General features: G+C 56.6%; 1 protein-coding gene across 1 annotated transcript in view; it reads right to left on the bottom strand.

Annotated features, from left to right (window-relative positions):
* Positions 1 to 6,501: 6,501 nt before the first annotated feature.
* The window catches only part of AP3B2 (adaptor related protein complex 3 subunit beta 2), a 40,607-nt gene continuing 27,086 nt past the window's right edge, over positions 6,502 to 20,022 (bottom strand). Inside the window, exons 14-26 of the mRNA XM_051834235.3 lie at positions 19,083 to 19,259; positions 15,559 to 15,745; positions 14,303 to 14,421; positions 13,775 to 13,883; positions 13,312 to 13,435; positions 12,802 to 12,985; positions 12,606 to 12,666; positions 12,234 to 12,340; positions 11,820 to 12,048; positions 11,334 to 11,418; positions 11,029 to 11,126; positions 6,959 to 7,097; positions 6,502 to 6,844 (exon numbers count right to left, since the gene is read on the bottom strand). Of these exons, the coding sequence (XP_051690195.3) occupies positions 6,694 to 6,844; positions 6,959 to 7,097; positions 11,029 to 11,126; positions 11,334 to 11,418; positions 11,820 to 12,048; positions 12,234 to 12,340; positions 12,606 to 12,666; positions 12,802 to 12,985; positions 13,312 to 13,435; positions 13,775 to 13,883; positions 14,303 to 14,421; positions 15,559 to 15,745; positions 19,083 to 19,259 (1,770 nt within the window). The 3' untranslated portion in view covers positions 6,502 to 6,693. The remainder of the gene's footprint in view (positions 6,845 to 6,958; positions 7,098 to 11,028; positions 11,127 to 11,333; positions 11,419 to 11,819; positions 12,049 to 12,233; positions 12,341 to 12,605; positions 12,667 to 12,801; positions 12,986 to 13,311; positions 13,436 to 13,774; positions 13,884 to 14,302; positions 14,422 to 15,558; positions 15,746 to 19,082; positions 19,260 to 20,022) is intronic.

Genomic DNA, 20,022 nt, shown 5'->3' on the forward strand with positions numbered 1-20,022 from the left:
TGAACCAACAGAAGGAAGACCTTTCTCTCTCTCTCTCTCTCTCTCTCTCTCTCTCTCTCTCTCTCTCACTGTCTTACTCTGTCTGTCAAGTAAAATAAAATAAAAATGAACCTGAAATATGTCAGTGTTAAACAGAGACAAGGAGCAGCTGGTGCGGTTGTAGAACCAGTCACACCGCTGCTTCTGATGCTGTTGTCCCGTAATGGAGCATTGGTTCCAGTCCCAGATGCCCGACTGTCAATCCAGCTTCCTGCTAGTGTGCCTTGGAAGGCAGATAAAGATAGCCCAGGAGCTTGGGCCCCTGCCACCCGTGGGGCTGCCCAGGAGAGTTCCTGGTTCCGGGCGTCAGCCCGGCCCAGACCTAGCTGTTGTAGCCATTTGGGGAATGAATCAGTGGATGAAAGATGGATATCTCTGTCTCCCTTTCTCACTCCCCCGTCTTTGTCACTGTTTCAAATAAATCCTTAAAGAAAAAAGAGGGGCTGGTGTTGTGGCTCAGTGGCTTATGCCACCACCTGCAACACTGGCATCCCATATGAACACTGGTTCAGATCCCCACTGCTCCACTTCTAGTCCAGCTCCCTGCTAATGCACCTAAGAAAGCAGTGGAGAATGGCCCACGTGCTTGGGTCCCTGCTACTCATGGGAGACCCAGATGGAGTTCAGGGCTCCTGGCTTTGGCCTGGTCCAGCCCCAGCCATTGCAGGCATTTGGGGAGTAGACCAGAGGATGGAAGATCTCTGTAACTATGCCTTTCGGATAAATTTTTAAAAATAAATAAGAATAGAGACAGGAAATTGGGGTAGTTCAGGGCATAGATGTTGGACGTCAGCCCGGGGTCGGGGTGGGGGATGGAGTGTAGTATTTTCCTACAACCCAGGTGTCAATACTTCCTCAATGGTGATTTCAAACCACGTACGTGACATCTTCTGGCTCACAAACTTCCGGAAAGTGTAATAACAGTTGGCCTTGTGAGCCAGTCGAAGGCGCCGCCAGCACACTCTATAGGCGCGCAGGCCAGAGCAGGTGCTCAGAAGGCAGGCCTGGGGACCCCGGCTCCTCGGAGGATTTCTGCAACCCTTGGAGATGAGTCAAAGTCTCGATTATATTGCTGTTCACTCTAAAACCCAGCAGCTTCCAACAGAATTTTTTTTTTTTTAAATCTCACACAATTTCTGAGAGTCAGGGATCTGAGAATAGCTTTGCTGGCTGGTTCTGGCTCAGAGTCTCTCATGAGGTTGCAGTCATGGTGTTGTCAGCCTGGGGCTAGATCTGCTTCCAACCTCACCCAGCTAGGTGCTGGCTGGGCTTCTCTGGAGCAAGTAGCAAGAGGGCGAGCCCAGATGGAGATGTGCTGGGGTGGTGTTTATTATCCTATCTCAGCGGTGACCTACCATCCCTTGTATCCTGTTGTTCACACACCAGCCTTGCTAAGATGTGGGAGGCAATGACACAAGTGTGCAAGTATCATGGCGGGGGGGGGGGGGGGGCACAGGCCATCCTGGAGCGCTGGCTGGGCTCAAAGATGCTTGCAGATGGGTTGATGGGTGCCCGAGACATGGAACTTGAAGGGCCGTCCCACATTGCACAGCTGAAGACATCGAGGTGCTCAGAGGTTTCCCAGTGGATATGAATTCTTGCTGGCAGCAGGCTCAGGAAGCCAGGATCTCAGTCTTGCCTTGTCTCTGAGGAAAGCGCCAACCCTCCCTTGCCCTGGCTTCCTGCAGCAGGTGCAGATGCTGGGGTCAGCACATCAAGGACTGGCTCCAGGTCACCTTCCCCGGAGTTGTTTGCTCAGACTGTGGCCCCATCAAAGTGAGAAGGCAGTCCCACTTACTCCCATACATCCCTGCCTCTGCTGCAGGGGTTGTGGGTGATGGGTTCCTGGTGGCCCCAGAGAATGGCATTGCTACACACAGGTCCATGCTGGCCTTCTGGGGTCCCACTGCCCTTTGGAGTCGGTGTTGACTGACCTCAGGGTTCTGTCATCTCAGCCAAGGTCAGCACTGCCCCACGCTGGAAGAGGGCCCTTGCACTGTTGCCAGGTCTGGGGCCTGTCTGTGCTGTCCCCTTCTGGAAACATCTGGTTCTTCACTGGTGATTGATACCATTTTCTATGGGAATATCATACTTAAATATTTATATATACATTTAAATACTGAAAGGGCTTTTTGAAAAAAAATTCCCAAAGACATGGCCGTTGTGTATCTGGGCCTGGATGGGAGGGAAGCAGTCTCACGACACTGCTGGCAGCGTCTGTGCTGCAGGGCCTGCTGGGATGTGAGGCATGGGCGTGAGTCGGTTTGCATTATTCTAATGAAAGTCATGATTTATAAAGGTTATCTTGCTTCACAGTTCTGGGAGTGCAAAGCCCAGGGGCCTCATCGGTGACAGCCTCCTTGCTGGCACAGTGCTGTGGCAGCACAGGGCGTCATACAGCAAGAGACAGAGAGCATGCGTGTGTGTCTGATTTCTCTTCCTTAAAGGGCAGAGTTACAGAGTAAGGGGGCGAGACAGAGCGAGATCTTCCGTCTGCTGGTTCACTCCCCAAATACCCACAGCAACTGAGGCTGGACCAGGCTGAGTCCAGGAGCTGGGAACTCAGTCTGGATCTTGCACGTGGATGGCGGGGACCCGGGCACCTGAGCCATCGCTTGCTGCCTCCCAGGGTGTGTGTGGTCAGCAGGAAGCTGGACTGGAAGCAGAGACTGAAAGCCAGGACTCTGACATGGGATGTGAGTGTCTTAGTTGTCGCACCACAGTGCCCGTACCTTCCTCCCTCCCTCCTCCTCCTCTTTTTTTTTTTTTTTTTTAAGATTATTTATTTATTTGAAAGGCAGAGTTAGAGCTTCCATCTGCTGATTCACTCTCCAAATGGCCATAACAGCTGGGGTTATGCCAGGCCAAAGCCAGGAGCCCAGAGCTTCTTCCAGGCACCCCACGTGGGTGTAGAAGTCCAAGTACTTGAGCCATCTTCCACTGCTTTCTCAGGTGCATTAGCAGGGAGTGGAGCAGCCAGGACACAAACTGGCACCCATATGGGATGCTGGCAGGCAGTGGTTTAACCCACTCTGTCACAGCACCAGCCCCTCCCTTGTAAAGCCACCAGGATTCAATTATGGGGGCTCCATCTTAATGAGCTCATCTAACCCTGACCACTTCCCAAAGGCCCAGTGTCTAAACACCGCAGTCACATGGAGTTTCTACCCTCTTCTCCCTCCTAGTAGAGTTAACCTCCAGCAGGAGTTCGGGGGACAAATCTGCAAACCATAGCCCAAAGCCCCTGTGACTCGAGAGGGGCACTAAGTCATGGTTAGAATAGGGCTCCCAAGTTAGCTGGGTGGGGGACAGCAAGCCCCTGGGGTCAGATCAAGAAGAATCAAGAAGGTTCACACTGCTGCTTTTCCTTGAGTGTACCCCACTCCTAGCCTTCATTCCCCATAACCCAGCCAGGGTTTTGTCCTCCCAGGGCCAAGTTCACCATCTCACTCTTGATCTTTGGAGATAAAACTGACCAGGCTGAGGCTGAAGGAAGACCCAAGGCTCCCCCACCCCTCCTACTGCTGACCATCAGCCTGCTGCTTTGTGACCAAGGTGCCTAGCACATGACAGCTGCTCAGAAAATGCCTGGTGGAAGACAAAGGGGCCTAAACCAGGCTGCCTGGTGGGAATGGCGGCAACTGGGGGACACTAAGAGTGTCCAGGGGCCAGGCCCTTGGGTGGGTCAGAATCTTCCTAGCGTCCCTTCCCTTTCCCAGTCAGGCTGGGGCAAGTCCCGTCACCCGTTCAACACCCATTCCTTTTATCTGGAGGCTACACCAGGAGGTGGCCCTGTAGGGTGCCCTGAATTAGCACAGGGGTTGCCCTAGGGACTGGCTGGCTGGGGGCTAAGGCGTGGGTGCAGATCAGTGCCCCATCTCTGGGGCCTGTGTGTGGCTGGCTGGCTTGTGTCTAAACAGATCCATCTCTGGGGTCTGTGTGTGGCTCCCTCGCTGGCTCGTGTCTCAACAGATCCATTGCCTGGGGGCTGCAGCCTGGCCAGAAACAAGAACCCTTTCTCCTGCATGGATTTGAAGTCATCCAGTTCCCAGCCCTTCCCAGAGCTCACTGTCCTCTGAGCAGGAGGGGCCTGAGGCTGGGCTCGACCCCGCCCTTGCTGGGACAGTTTCTGCCTCTGTGCCAGTCCTTACGCTTCCATCCACTTCCACTCCCCAGCCACAGCCCTTCCTGCGGATCCTGAGACGTTTCCCAGTCTGCCCTGTGACCCTGGGCCCCCGCCTGAGCCCTACAGCCCAGCGTTTGCATCCTGCTACCTGCCCCATGGATGCCGCTCACGGGAAACCTGGCCCCTGCCAGCTCAGGTCCAGACAGCCTGTGACCATGCCCCTAAGGCCCTAGGGACACACTGCTAGCACAGTGGCAAAGACCCAGGCCTGTCCAATGTACAGGGTTGGAAAAGAAAGTGGGGAAAAGCCCCGGCATGTCTGATCTGCTTCATCGGGGGCGTGTGCTGCGTGGGCCCTGTCTTGTCCCTACAGACACTGGGGGAGGCTGACGTGGTGGGGCCGTGGGGTGTCTGTCCATGGAAGAGACTTGGAAGAGACGGGCTGGACTAGGATGAGAGCTGGAGTGGCCTCTTCCCCCACCCCTCCAACCGAGGTTCTCTCTCTCTCTCTCTCTCTCTCTCACACACACACACACACACACACACACAATGCCCTGAGCCCCTTACCCGTCCTGGGTGGGAGATGGCTGCACAGCCCTCCCAGCGCTCGCCCACTTCCTGTCTCTCCGCAGACAAGCACAAGAACCATTTCCTTGTGAAGAGTTGTTATTGCCAGTCCCAAGGCCTGGGACACATCCAGAGAAGCCGGCGCAGAGCCGAGGCCAAGGTTCCGGTGCTGGATCCAGTCCCTTTCCAGGAGGGCGGGCTGTGGAGGAATGCTGAGGCGCTTGCCTGCTGCCATGCTCCCTGCTGCAATGCGCTCTGGGTCCTTGATGCAGAATGAAGGCCACTAAGGAGTTCTCTGTCTGTCCTTGTTCAAATTCCTTAGGAAGGGATTCCCTGGCCTCCTCCTCAGTGCCACCGTCAGTGCTGACTTGGGGGCAAAAGTGAGGAATCCACCAGTTATGTGACCCTAGCCTCAGAGAATGCAGTGACAGACAGCCCGGGGAAGGCCCTCGGGGAAGTGACAGCACCAGCTGCTTTCTGGTGCCACCCAGCCTGGCGAGTCCCCGGGCACCGCCTTTGTTCTCCCCTACAAGGAGTGACGCTGGCTTCACACTGGCTCAGGGCTGCTGAGGCGACAGCATGGAGGCCTCTCCTGGAGCACTGGAGGCTGAGTGCGTTCCCTGTAACCCAGTCAGTTGAGATGTTCTGTGGGAAAAGCAGTCCAAGCTCAAGACCAAGTTCGGCCACTGCAAGCTCTGGACGCTCTGAAGGCGGCCACCGTGCACATTAGCATGGTAGAGGCTCTGAGAAGACCTGTGGGAAATGAACTTATTTCCCTTGAACCCTTGAGGCCTGATCATAGTTGGTTTTCCTCTGTGGGGGGTGGGGGGTGTGGGAGGTGGTGCAGAACGGGGCACCTTTCACACCTTTCTGAACCACTGGCCACGAGGCCTCTTTCCTCACCACTGCACCTGCCATGTGTGTCCGCTGTGATCCTCGATCAGGTGCATCCACAGATGCAGAGCTTCAGGCCCTGGACGTGCTGGTCACCACAGGTGACCGGCAGGCGCAAGGTGGATGGCGAAGCTTGTGTCTCCTGTTCCTCCTGCTCTGAAGTGGCCCCCAGGCCCTGCTTCTGGATGTCGCTGGCCTGAACCGTGCACCTGTGCTTGGGGGATTCCCCATATTATGGGTCCTTCCTTCCCAAGGGCCCACGGAGGGAACCAAGGGTGTGGGTGAGCCCCTGAGAAGCACAGCTGTTCAAGGCAGAGCCCAGCAGTCCCGCTGGCTTAGTGTCCCCCCCCCCTGCCCAGCTGATGTCTCTTCCACAAGAGACCTCCAGAGTCCCAGACATCCCTTCCTGGAGCTGATCACCATGGAGATGCAAACAGAGTTGCCCCCTCCTGTGTAAGGTCACAAGGGCCACACACCATCACCCTTAGCAGCTCTGCCCCCAAGCCCTTAGAGGGAGGTGGCAGCCGGTGCTGTGCCATAGTGGGTAAAGCTTCTGCCTGTGGTGCTGGCATCCCATACGCACACTGGTTCAAGTCCTGGCTGCTCCACTGCCAATCTGGCTCCCTGCTAATGTGCCTGGGAAAGCAGTGGCAGGCAGCCCAAGAAGTACTTGGGCCCCTGCACTTGTGTGGGAAACCTGAAAGAAGCTCCTAGCTTTGGATTGGCCCAGCTCTGGCCATTGCAGCCCTTTGAGGAGTGAACCAGCGGATGGAAGACCTCTCTCTATTTCTCTGCCTATGCCTCTCTGAAACTCTTTCAAATAAATAAATGTTTTTTTTTTTTTTTTTTTTTTTTAAAGGAGAGGTGAGCCAGTGTGTGCGAGAACATACTTTATTAAGACTCTGCTACATACACAGCTACAGGGAGCTGGGGGTCACCAGGAAACCCATGGGAGGGGGGAGGGGACCCTTGGATGCTAGCTGGTGTGGAGGCTGAGAGGGAGAGAAACAGAGACAGCCTGCTTGTCACGGGCAGGGGAGGTGAGCCGAGGTGCTGGCATTTGGGAGTCACCGGCTCAGGGCCTGCACCACGTCCTTCACCAGCATGGTGCCAATCACCATCTTCTCGCTGTGGACGGTCAGCTGGGCAGCTCCGGCCGGCCGGGCGTCCAGGGTCAGCAGCACCAGGCTCCCGCTGGTCAGGGTCTTTCCTGCAAACCTGAGGTGGGAGGAGGGGAGAGGTGGCTATGTTAGGAAGGGGTTCAGCCCCTCGGACGCCCTGCAAACAGGACCTCAAGAGCCCATGTCCTCCTGTCTGCTGGGGGCCACGCACCTGTACTCCTCAGCTGCCCCACAAGGGACTCGACCCAGGTTGGCAGTGGCCGTCACTTTTTGTACCACGACGTGGTCGCTCCGACAGGCATCCGGCAGCACGAGCTTCTCTGAGATCTCATTCATGCCTGTCAGCTTTCCTGGGGGCAGAGGTCATGATGAGGACAGGCAAGAATGCCTAGTGGTCAGGGGGCCCTGGCCCCCCCATGGAAGCCTCATCAGCCTCCCCGAGCTGCCCACCCAGGGCCTGTCCAAGTTGTCCACCAGAGATGGATTTGGCACTTGCCACCCCCCAACCCAGCTCTCACTCCTTTTCTTCTGTGGAAGTCAGGTTTCCATCAAGGTTCTAGAAGTCCTCGGCCTTATCGCCCACCCCCTCGTCCATGGTGACCTCACTCTCCCTCACGGCTTTCATCACCACCTGCACACCCAGGACTCCAGGCTCAAAGGTGTTTCCTGGGCAGGCACCTTTGGGTGCAGCTACACACTGGCACTTCCTGAATTCCCAAATGCTTTTACAACCAGCTGACCCCAAAACTTAGCATGATCTTCCCCCTTCCCTTGCCCAGTCTGTCCTTTCTCCCAGATCAGGGGTCTGGCCAATCGCAGCCTGTGGGGCAGTCCTGCGTAGGCATGGATTTCCTCCTCCCCCAAATCATCTTTTTATTCAAATTTTCGTGAACTTTCAAAGCACCCTCATTCAGCCCACTCCCTGTATGGCCTGCAGTGGTGCGGTTTTTTGTTTGTTTGTTTTACAATTTTTATGTATTGGGGGAAGTTAAAATAGTATTTCATGACACATGAAAATTAGATGAAAGTTAAATCGCAGTGTGTATAAATAAAGTTTTATTGGAAGCCAGCCACGTTTCGCTCTCTTACATATATATCATCTTTCTGGGTTACAAACGCAGAGCTGAGTAACTGTGACAGAGACCACAGGACCCGCAATGCCTTAAACATTGACATGGCCCACGACGCAGGAAGTCTGACCCCACTCTACGTGATGGACACCGCTGGCCGTAGTCCCCCCCAAAGACACGCTCCCAAATGCTGAAATCCAGAAAGATTAAAATCCCTGAAATCCCCCGAACCACAAACCACACTGGAAAACAAAACAAAACAGAAAACAGGCTATAGGGAGAGGCATTTGGCCCAGTGGTTAAGGCACCAGTTGGGATATCCATGTCCTACACTAGGCTCTCTGGGTTCCACTCCCAGCTGGTTTCTGACTCCAGCTTCCTGCTAACGCAGAACCTGGAAGGTAGTGGTGAGGGCTCAAATAATTGGCTTCTTACTACCCATCTGGGAGACCCGGATTGAGTTTCCAGCTCTTGGCTTCGGCCTTGTTGAGCCCTGGCCACTGCAGGCATTTAGAGAGTAAACCAGCAGAATGGAGCTCTGTCTTCCGGTCTCTTGGCTTCTCAATTTTTTAAAAGACTATATGCATAATTATGTCTTTTTGGATTATTTTTACCTGAGTAGATTTTTATTTCCTACATTGTCATAAAGATAAAGCCTCAGCAAAAGAAGTCCAGACACATTCTCCAACTGACACTAGGGGCTTAAAAAGCTATTGTTGTAGCCACTATCTACACTGCAATTTGTTGGGTTAAAAAAGCTGAAGAAAATGCAAGATAATTTTGGAAAACATTTCGGTGATGTAATGTGAGTGTGCAGGTCTGTTTTTTACTTTACAATCCTTCACAACTACCTGAAATTCTTCATGCTGTCCATTGCAGGTTTTATGAGCCTGACCCCCTCTTCTCTCCTGGGGCGTGCAGTCCCAACGAGAGATGGACAGACCACCTCTGCTGTTCCTTCATCTCGTTCCTAACAAGGCTTGTCTCCAATAATTTTATAAATGCTTTTGATTTATTCTTTCTAAATAAGCCACACTAACAGCATTGTTTTTTATAATTTGCTGTGCTATGTTTTGCATCTTTGTGTGATTTCCAAAACTGGAGGTATACATTGTGTAAGGGCTTCTAGAAAGTTCTAGCTCATTCTAAACAAATGTGACTCCATACATAGGCACTATCACAACGTAAAAACATAGAAACCTCCTCGGTACATGAAGATATGTCCTTTTTGTACATATGCATTTTTGAAAAAGTTTCCTGAGAGAGAGGTCAGCTTTATGGCACAGCAGGTTATGCCTACAATGCCAGCATTCCATATAGGCACCGGTTCAAGTCCTGGCTGCACCACTTCCAAGCCAGCCCTCTGCTAACGTGCCTGGGAAAGCAGTGGAAGATGGCCCACGTGCCTGGGCCCTTCCACCCACATGGGAAACCTGGATGGAGTTCCAAGGTCTTGGCTTTGGCCTGGCCCAGCCTCAGCCACTGTGGCCATTTGGGGAGTGAGTCAGCAGATGGAAGATTTCTCTCTCCATTGTTGTAGCCACTCTCTCTAACTCTCCCTCTCCCTCTCTAACTCTGCCTTTCGAATAAAATAAATCTTTAAAAAATATTTTCTTGAAATCTCAGCTCTCTGGTGACTGTAGAAGTGGTGGGGACCAGACAAAAGACTCAGGTTGTCTGTCACAAAATTTCAGATGACCGTGGCTCTAACGCTGGGGAGACACAGCTCCCAACCACGGCGATGCTCTGGGACATTTCAGTGCTTTTGAACTGCACGCTTTGGCTACCAGTGCGACTGCTGTCAGCACACTTGAGCATTTACATTTGCAAATATGTATGTGGCCTGCCGCATTGTGTGAAGTGGCCTAGGAAGTGTTCTGTAGTGTTTTTGTATATTGCCCAAACAAATCCCCTTGAAAACATGTACACAAATAGCTTTCAAAGAATGTTTCTGAATTTTTTTTTCTAGAGTTATATTTTTGGGATTTTGACCTTTGGGACTTTCAACATTTGGAATTAAAGCCCACACCCCATTCTCCTTGCCATCCAAGCGGGAAATCCTAAAGTCAGCTTACGTACCCCACCCCTCCAGTATCACCCCCTCCACCCAGCCCTCCTTTCTCTTTGCACGGGCCTGGATCCTGGTCCTCACATCTCCCACCAGACCTGGGGCCAGAGCTTCCTGTAATGAGCCACAGCCCTTAGCCCAGGGTCACACACCAACCGAGGGGCAGGTTCAGAATGAACGCCGGGCTCCAGGTCCTGAGATGTGTTTCTGCTGGGCCGTCCCAACCCTGAGTGGCAGTGTGGCACCTCTTCCTGAAGCAGAGGTTTCAACCTGTCCTCTTCTCAGAAACCTTCAACGATTCCTCTACTGCCAGATCGAACTCCACAGTCTTCTCTCCCCAGTGCCTGTCGGGCGCTGCTTCCAGCATGCCACCCTCCAGATACACAGAGCTGTGCGTGTTCAAGTCCCGCCCCCAGGAGGCCCTGGAACTGGTGTGTAAACTCCCACAGCCTCCCACCTCCTCTGTATCATCCCCAGCTGCCTTGTGATGCCTAATACGACGGGAGTGCCGAGACAACACTTGCTCTGCTGTGTCGCTTAGGGAAGAACGACAAGCAAAAAGTTGTGCATGTTCAGTACCCACGTAATGCTTTTAAAGATAGTTTTTATCTGTGGTTGGTTGAGTCCAGGTACACTGAACCTGCCAGCACAGATGGTCACCTGGGACCCCTTCCAGCACTGAAACTGTTGGACTGCAACCTTCTAGCTTAGCATTCAGGGCTTCCAGAAACCAGACCGGACGTGCCACTCCGGCTTTACTTTTACCACTTCCGGCTTTACTTTTACCACTTCCGGCTTTATTCTTACCACTTCCGGCTTTACTCTTACCACTTCCGGCTTTATTCTTACCACTTCCGGCTTTACTCTTACCACTTCCGGCTTTCTTCTTAACCACGCGCTCCCCTGCACCGGGGACTCCTCTCTGTCTATGCACTCTGACCTGCCCTTACCAGCCTCTTTGCACATGACACACCCAGCCTGGTGGAAGCATCCCAGCCTGTGGGAAGCCTCTGTTGGAAGCACAAACCCCGGGGCCTCCCTCTGTGGGGGGGAGCGGAGATTCCCCCACTGTAACCACCATGGTGTTTCGTGAATGTGGTGGCTGGTGTGGATTCCCTCCCCGCCACCCCAGGAGGCACTCACCCTGTTCCTTCTTGAACTCATTCTCACTCATGAACACGGGGGCCATCAGCTCCCCAACAGGAGGCTGAATGGAGACGTAGAACTGCCGGGTTTGGGTGCTGAGGGGGTGGGAGGAGACAGAGGAAGAGGACTTGAGGCCAGCATCTGTCTCCTCACTGCCCCCTGTGGCTCGTGGCAGGGCGTGGCAGGCAGCAGCAGCGTGAGGGCAGACCCACGCAGCCATGAGGGAGCCCCCCACCCCCACCTGCAGCTCCGGCTCTGGGACCCTGCCTCCCTCCCACCTGCACCCCGAGGTGCACTCGTACCACAGCTGGAAGTTGGCTGCCTGGGTTGAGTCGCAGAAATTGATGCCCATCACTGCAGTGGCGGTTTCTCCAGGTGCCAGAGACTCTGAAGCAGTGCAGGCAGGGAAGGGGGAGGGGACACCATGAGCTGATGGTATGGACCCAGGCTAGCCTCACCCTCCCTCCCCTCCCCTGCCCCAGCTAACCAGTGCTCTGCGGAACTCTGACCCTCTGGGCCCAGGACACTGTCCCTGGGCTCCTCCTAAAATCTGCAGACGCCCTCCTGCACTAACCCTCACTCCATTTACGTCAGTCCTGAGACAACCAAGGCCCAGATGTTCCTGCCAGGGCAGGGAGGTGCATTGGGTCCCTGCCTATCTTGCCCACCCACGCGGGGATCATGTCAGACGCCACCTTTTCCACCCACAGCCTGGTGCACAGAGGTACTAGCGCCACAAAAAAGACCAATTCTGCCCCAAGAGCCGCCTTCTCCGGGCCCTTCCATACCGATTTCGGGGAATTCTTGGATGCTGAGGCCGGCGGGCAGCTTAGGGGTGCCCACATGCAGGCCCTTGATGGGGGTGTCTGAGCTGTTGGAGAAGTAGATGTGCACGGATACCATGTGGGGGTCACCAGAGAAAGGCTGGCGGCTGAAGGCATAGTCCACAGCCAGCCCCTCGCCAGCTACCCGGTGCAGCAGCTCCTGCCTCCTGACTCCGGACACGGGGCTCAGCAGCTAGAGTGGGGGAGGGGAGTGCGGACATGAGCAAGGAGGAGCAGGCCTGCCCCAGCTCTGTCCGCACGCAGGACCATCCGCCAAGGACCCAGAGCCAGTGTCCCCTCCACACGCACATTCACACATGAGACACAGCACGGAGTTGCACCCTGACCCCAGCCCAGCCCCTCCCCCATCCTACTCACCGAGGGCACCAGGGAGGTGTCTGTGAGCGTCAGGCCCTCCAGGTCAGCAGCGAGACTGGCAGACACAACGGTGGGGGGCGACACGGGCTGGACACTGGGAGGGGTGACTGTAGGAGCAGACAGGGAGCACGACAATGAGGGAGAGGCAAGGTGCTGGTGGCTTGGGTTGAGCAGGGAGCCCCGGGCTCAAAGAGAAAGCAGTTCAGCACCACGGACAGCGGGGCAATGGCACCTGGAGGCTCTCAGCAGAACACCCAGCCTGCACCCCAACCGGAGACCCCGGAAGTCCAATGTTCAGCCGCCTATGGCAAGTGTAGGCCGCACACCCCCTGTGGCCTCCTCGGCCCTGTGACTTTGACCTCCCCTACTCACAGTCTTCCAAGTCCAGCAGGGAGACCTCCTTGGCTGCCGGGGAACTTTTGCTACTGGGAGGCTGAAAGAGGAAAATCGGACGTGGGTATCTGTTTGGGTTTGAGACGAAGATGCTGTGCAGCCTGTCCGGGCATGCCCCCAGGGCGTGGGGAGGGCCCTGGGCCACGAGCCCCTCACTCCGTCCTGAGGGTCTCACCGTCTTCCGCTTCCAGGAGGCGGGCTCTGCCTGCTCCTCTTCGGACTCCGACGTCTCCTCGGACTCCGAGGAGCTGCTGCTGGACTCGCTGTCCTCGTCTGAGGACGAGCCCTCCCCCCGGCCCGCCGGCGCCTTCTTTCTCTTCTTCATCTTCCTCTTCTCACCTTCCTCCTCACTCTGTTCACTGCACAGCCAGAAAGCAGGGTTCAGCTCTGGCCTGGAACCCCCCTCTTTGCTTCAGGAGACAGGGGCAGCCCTGATGATGGGGGTCAGGGTGCGGAACCTGGGTGGCAGAGGTCCATGGGGCTCCCAGGCTGAGTCCCAATGAGAACGTGAAACCAGCTCACGCCGGGCCAGGCTCCAGGCCCCTGGCTGCTTCTCCAGACCACCCCCATGAGCAGCCAGCCAGGGCGAGCCTCATGGGAGCCCTGTGTGGCTCTGAGTGGCCTGCACAAGGCACAGTGTTAGACCCCCGAGTCCCACCGCACACCTGGCCGGCCTTCCTCTTACCTCTCACTGCCTCCGCCTTTCTCCTCATCTTCCTCCTGGTCTTCATTATCAGACTCACTGCTGGACTCCCCGGAGCCACTCTCGCTGCTGCTCTTACTATCCGATTCACTCTCAGACGCTGGCTCTGGGGAGGAACTGTATCAGGGCCCCCTCCCTCCCTCGCACGCAGCCTCCTGGGGTCCACAACAGGTACCTTGGGCCCCAGCTTCAGACTCAGTTCTAAATCCCCACACCCCCTGTGACCTGCCCCTGGCCCCAGACGCCAACTGAAACCAGGCAGGAAGGGATAGGCCCACGTGGGTAGACACCTGCACACGCACCTGTCCCTCGGCTGCTCAAACACACACAGCAATCATGAGCAGGGCACACACATGGTTGCACACAGGACCACACGCCCTCCAGGGAGTGAGTCCCCAGGCGCATGCGTGGGCAGGGGCAGAGGGCCCAGCTCTGCTCATCTCACCACTGTCTGCAGACTCTGTGGGGCCCGACTCCCCCTCAGAGTCGGAGTAGAAAGGCTTCTCCTTCTCCTTCCTCTTCTCCCGATTCGAGCACTTGGTCCACTCGGGCACCTGGGGATGGAGGGGTCCAGTCATCACGGTTGGGCGGGGGAAACAAGGCTCACCTCTTCTTGAGGTCCTACCTGTTCCTGTCCCCACAAGAGTAATGGGAAAGAACAAAGGGGACTCTCTACGGTGGGAAGAGGGGTGCCTTTCACAAACCAAGGAGGAAATGGGGTGAGGGAAAGCACGGGGGCCAGGACACGGAGCAGGGGCAGGGCAGAGCAGGACACAGGAGAGCACACAGCACACAGGGGGACCTCGATGTATTCGCCCAACAGGCCCACGTGGGTCTCAGTAAGGGAGAGGTCTTCTTCCTGTGTGTGGGAGGGCATCGGCAGGGCTGGGCCAGCTCTTCTTGGGCCCCTTGCTCTCTGTGCCCCTCCACACCCCACCCCACCCCTACAAGTCAACCCCTTCATCCCACTGACCTCCACGTTGCGCACAGATGGGTCTGGGGCTTCCTCCGGCCAGTCTGGGAGCTCCTGGTAGCCTGTGGCCTTGGCATTGAGCAGGTGGGACAGTGAGCCCAGCTGGAAGTGGTCCCGGTCTAGGGGACAGGGTTACAGGTCAGGCCTGTAGTGGCCATGAGGGGTGATTTCCTAGGTAGGCTTTGTGGCAATTCTGGTCAGACTCCCTATCAGGGGAGGGCAAGGCCAGAGGTGCCCTGGTGGCTCTTCCATTCTGACTGCACCTGCAGGCCACGTGCTAGAAGGAAAGGCTGTTGGGCGTTGTCAGGCTGGGCAGAGCAGGGGCTAAGGGGCGGAGGCGGTGGGCCTGCAGGGGCGGGTGAGGCAGCAGAGTGAATGCGCCTTTCCTTGCAGGCCACAGGGCTTGTACCACTGCAGGCCTGGCAGACGGCCAGAGGGGACGAGGACGGTGACTGTGTGGCAGCGGTTGCCGGGCCAAGGTCCAAGCAAGAGGCCAGTCTGCTCCAGCCCTGGACCCAGGGGGAGGTGGGAGCGGTCAGAATGGGACTGGGAGGGAGTCGGGGCCAGAGGGCAGGCAGGGGGCATGGAAGGGCAGCAGACACCTGTGAGTGAGGAGGGGGTGCTGGGGGCAGGGGCTGCTGCCCTGCTCTCCTGGCAGACTTTCAAGGTGGCCCCACCCCTCAGAACCCCCCTACTCCTGCGTCCTGGGAAGAGAAGAATGGAGTTGCCCAGGAGAACAGTGCTTTGGGAAGGAGGCTCCTCCCCCTCCCAGGAGGAGCCAAGCCTGTTGAGCAAGGAGAGGCTGAGGCCTGGGCCCAGGGTGTGGGCTGATGGTGACATAGCCTACAGGGTGCTGGCAGCCGCGCACGGGCCCTTTATAAATGGACACCTCCCCCGGGGGCATTGCCTTACTTCCTGCCTTCCTGGGTCCTTGGGATTTAAAATTCTGATAGATTCCTAAACCTTGCACCTGCTCAGACAAAGCAATGGGGAGGGCAGCCTGGGAAAATGAGGGGAGCCAGGCACCACCCTGGCAGGGAGGGCACTTGGGTGAGGTGACACAGGTGGCAGGTGTGGGTGGGGAAGACAGCAGGCCGTGGGTGCTAAAGGAAGGGCAAGAGGGCTGAGCCAGGGGGCAGGGCTGGGCTGGCACTGCCCCCAGAAGTCCAGTCCACAGGAGCCTAGTGCCCGGCTGAGACTCGGGCCCTCGGGAGAGGGGCTGGGGCTGGAAGGCTACCCTGGACTTCAGCTCGCACCTTTGAAAGATGACTCCAAGACCGGGGCTGGCTTAGGTGCCAGGAAGAGCTTCTTGGCATGGCGGCTGAGGGTCCCACCCTGCTCCGAGGGGACGATGAGCTGCCGGGTGAAGCGCGCCCGGTCCCGGATATCATAGTTCTGGTCGTACTTGGCCAGGCTCAGCACGTACTGGGTCAGCAGCTTGGTCTGGGTGAATGAGGAGCCGCGGGTCAGCCGGTGGGGCGTGGGCGGCTGAGTGGCAGCTCCTCGCAGGCCCCGCCTCCCAGCAGAGTTCCCCTGGCCCCATTAGCAATGACTGCCTCTTCCCCACCCCCAACCCCGAGCCCTGTGGCTCTTGGCGCCAGTCCCTCTTCTCTCTGGCCCTGGGTCGTCACTCAGCCCCTGGCCAGGCAAGGAGCTCTGCCCTTGCAGACCCTCCCCTCTCTGGATTCCACTTTTCTGGAGGTTTGTGGTCTCCACGGCCCCAGGCCTGGCCAACCTTCTCCCCAGGGAGACGGTAGGGCGTGGCAAGGACGGGAACATCCTGCTAGACCTCCCAGTCCCCAAGCTCACCACGTGGGGCGGCGGAGGACCTGGGCGGCACAAAGGGATCCTCTGGCAGGAGCTGTCCTCTGCCCTGCTGTCCTCACAACAGGCTCTGGGGGCCCCACAGCCTCAGAAGCCCCGATCCCTCCCTGGAAGGCCCTGCAGCTGTCCATGGGTTTGCCGAGGTCAAATGGGGTTCACAGTCCACCTTCGAGATTGAACCTGCCTGCCCAAGGCCTCAGCTGCAGCAGCCAAAATCCATGAGCCTTCCAGCACTAAGCTGGTGCCCCACGTGTGATCGCCACAGCCCCGTGTGCATTGTGGGGGAGCTACTCTTCCCTCCTCGTACAGAGAAGCGGTCGTTAAGTGACTTCTCCCGGCAGAGGAGCCCCCTGGCTAATCCAGGCCTGGTGCAAGGGCCATACCCTGTCCACTTAGCTCACTATGCACCTGCTGACCTCAGGGGGCTGCCCCTACCCAGCTCTCTAGGTCTCTATCTGCCATGACCAAGACCAAAACCACCAAGTGCACAACAGCCAGGTGCCTTCGGGCACCAGGGACCAGCACGAGGGAGCCTGGAACCGACCCTCGTACTCCTGAGGTTTATGGTGATGGTTACATGCAGCTGGCCCAGCATCACAGCCACTGTGACTCCACCCCTGCCTCCAACGTGGCCCACAGGGACCTTGGTGGCCTCACCCAAGCTCAGCTGAGTCCCTTACAATAGAGCAGCACCTGCAGCGCTGGCTCCAGTCACAGGTAAGTGTTTCTAAGCCCATGTGCCCTAAGATAATAGACAGAAAAACATGAAAATAGGATGCCAATGCAACTGACTTCACCAACCCCGTCCCTGCTTTGGCACGATGCTTCCTGACCGGCCGTGCCTGGGGGAGCAGGGTGCCCTTATTTACAAGGTCCATTATCAGCACGCCACTGAGCCTCCCTTTCCAGTTTAGGACAGCGCCCTCCCCTCCCTACCTTGCCTCATTCTAGAAAGAACCGTGCAGGATTAGGATCCACCTGCCCAACAGCCTCAACTGCGTGTCAGCAACATGGCAAGGCGCCGGTCCACCCACCACAATGTTGCAGGATCTGCTAGAACTTCCCCTCCAGAAGCAACCACTCCCCAGGGATTGCGGCTCCCAGTCTGCACCACCAGAACCCCCAGCTCACCCAGCCAGGCCCCGCGGGGATTATGCAGGCTGCTCTGGCGAGCCTAGGAGGCACGCGGACAGAACCAGGCTCCCGCTGACCAGCGGGCTCCAGCTGCCAGGGAGGATTAGCACGGCAGGCACTAAATCTCCCTCAATAGCCTATAGATGCCAACGCACCTGCTACTTTGCAACCACCTGTTAAATCAGGCAGGGGAAACCGGTGATTAAAAATAATTAAAATACATCTTCACCTCACGCCACACGTAAGTGCCTGAAGGGTGCGGCAGACTTTAAGGTCTGTCTCCTGGCGCTCCTGCCTTTGTGTGATCCCTCCCCTCACCCCTTCGAGTGGGTGAGATCTGAGGCTCGCTTCTGACCAAAGCATCAGTGCTGCTTTGCAAAGCGGCCAAGTGCACACCCTCCCTCCCTCCTCTTACTCAAGGATTCCCTTTACTCCACCAGTCTGGAAGAGAGGAGAAAGACAGGGGGCACAAAAGTTCTCCTTATTGAGTCAAAGAATCACTCTGTGTGATCTTCGTGCTGGCAAAGATACACAGGGTGGCCTGGATGTCAGAGTCCACTTGCCTGGACAGCCCCGATGCGGGCTGGGACCCCTTTGCATCCGCCTAGGAAAGGGGTTCACCCACAGTTCTCTGTGCTAATCCTGGCTATGGAGATCAAGGCTCTGTGGTTAGAATGCACATTTCTGCGCTGTTTCTCTCTCTTGGCTATGGGCATTTGGGGTCTTGTCATATCCCCAGGACACGGCTCAGGGCTGGGCAAACAGGAGATGCTCTGACAACCCACAGGTGGCCAATGGTGACAACCTGGGGTGACACCACATGCACAGCAGGCCCAGGCTTGGGGAAATGCGCCAATCTCACAGTCCTGGGGCCCACGACCCTAAGCAGGTCAGCCCCCAGATCCGTTCCACACCGTGTCATCTTTTCAGACATTGCTCCCATGGGAACAAAGGAAGCACACAAACATTTGCCCTGTGACTGAGTGCTTTCCCACAGTGTCCCCTCAAGCTTCTCCCTCTAGTTTGCTTCCTCTGCAATCTGACACCTGCAGACCAAGGACCCCATTGCTTCTACATGCAGCTGCTGGCCTCTCTGGCTCCGAACCAGAGTCCCAGCACTTGGTGGCCCTGCTGCCCCAGCTTGAGTCACTGGGGTCTGCTCTAGACACCAGGGTCAAAGGAGCCACCATCCAAGTCTGCCACCACCTTCAGGCCTGCAGGGATGCCACCGTCCCCAGAGTATGGGCCTGCTGCAGACTCCAGCCTCCTGCCCAAATGCTTTGTTTCAAGGGCAGGTGACTGTTTCTACAAAGGGCCACACAGACTGGTGCAGCTTGTCAACTCTGCTCTTGAAGCGCAAAAGCAGCCATAGGCAAGCGTCAGTGACCAGAAGCACTGTGTCCCTGTGTGACTTATCCCTGGCACAGACTGGCCAAGCATCACCAAGCTTTGGGAAGCAGCAGAGACCCCATGTCCTGAGAGGCGTATGGTCTCATCAGTGTCCGCTGCTGCCGACCCCTTCTGACAGCCCCCACCGACCATGGCTCTTCACAGACCTGGTGTCCCAAATGCAGCAGACAGAGACCTTCCGTCTTGCAGGCTGGAGGTCACAGCCTCAACACAGAGCCTCTGCGACAGTGTCAGTCCTCCCAGGCCCTGGAGTCTGAGCAGAGCCCAGGATGCCGGGGCAGCACTGGCTACCTGGGCAGATGAGTCGCCACCTGCCCTGGAGACTTTGCAAGAGTTCAGGTCTGCCAGGGGAGGGCCAAAAGGATGCTGCCTGGGCAACTTCTGGGGAGGGGGCGCATCTGCCAGCCTTTACCTGCTTGGAGTTGGTCAGGTACAGCTTGGCCGCCAGGTTGATGACCTGCAGCTTGACGATGTCCTCCTCCGCCGTGAACGACTTGGCCATCTTTCTCAGGACGTCCGGCGCGATCCTGGGGACGTGTTCACAGTACTCGCCGATGAGCCACAGGATGCTGGCTCGGGCCATGGGCACCTGCGGGCATGGGAGAGGGGTCAGGACTGGGGTCACAGGGGCACATGAGTGTCAGCGTGGCCTGCAGGCGAATGATGCTCCCCCGACTGTGCTGGTCTACTGTGGGTTCTCTGAAGACAGAGCGGGAGGTGGGGGGAAAGAGGTGAAAAGGTGGGCCCCTCGTAGACAGCATCTCCGCTCTTCCTGAGTGTGGACAGAACCTTGTAGCTCCAAAGGCAGTCACGGTTTCAAAGGCCGATTTTCTGGGCTCGAGTGTGCGGGGCAGCAATTAAGTCACTTAGAGGACACCTGCATCCCATATTGAAGGCGCCCGATTTCAGACCCGGCTTCTCTGCTTCTGATCCAGCTCCTTGCTAATGTGCCGCCTGGGAGGTAGCAGGGGGTGGCCTGAGTCCCTGCCACACGTATGGAAGACCTGGAGTAAGTCCCACGCTCTTGGCTTCAGCCTGGCCCAGCCCCAGCTATCTGTGGGCATCTGGGGAGTGAACCAGTAGATGGAAGATCTCCATTTCTCTCCCTCTCTGCCTAATAAAAATGAAAAATGAATAAAAATTTTAAAAGACTGATTATCTGGCTTCATCTGTACCCTCAATGCTTTATAGCCACATTATTCTTCTCAATCTTCAGGGGTGTTCTCTCTAGATGTTTCAATTCAGCAGTGCATAAAAAAACCCAGGAGTTATTTCCCAGCCATCCTTCGCCAGGGGTTTTGAAAGAGAACAAGATCAGAAGTAAAGGCTGGAAGGTTCAGCAAGGGACCCCC

Source organism: Oryctolagus cuniculus, chromosome 12 (genome assembly GCF_051225735.1).
Source record: "Oryctolagus cuniculus isolate XC-2025 breed Fujian yellow rabbit chromosome 12, ASM5122573v1, whole genome shotgun sequence".
NCBI lineage: Eukaryota > Metazoa > Chordata > Mammalia > Lagomorpha > Leporidae > Oryctolagus > Oryctolagus cuniculus.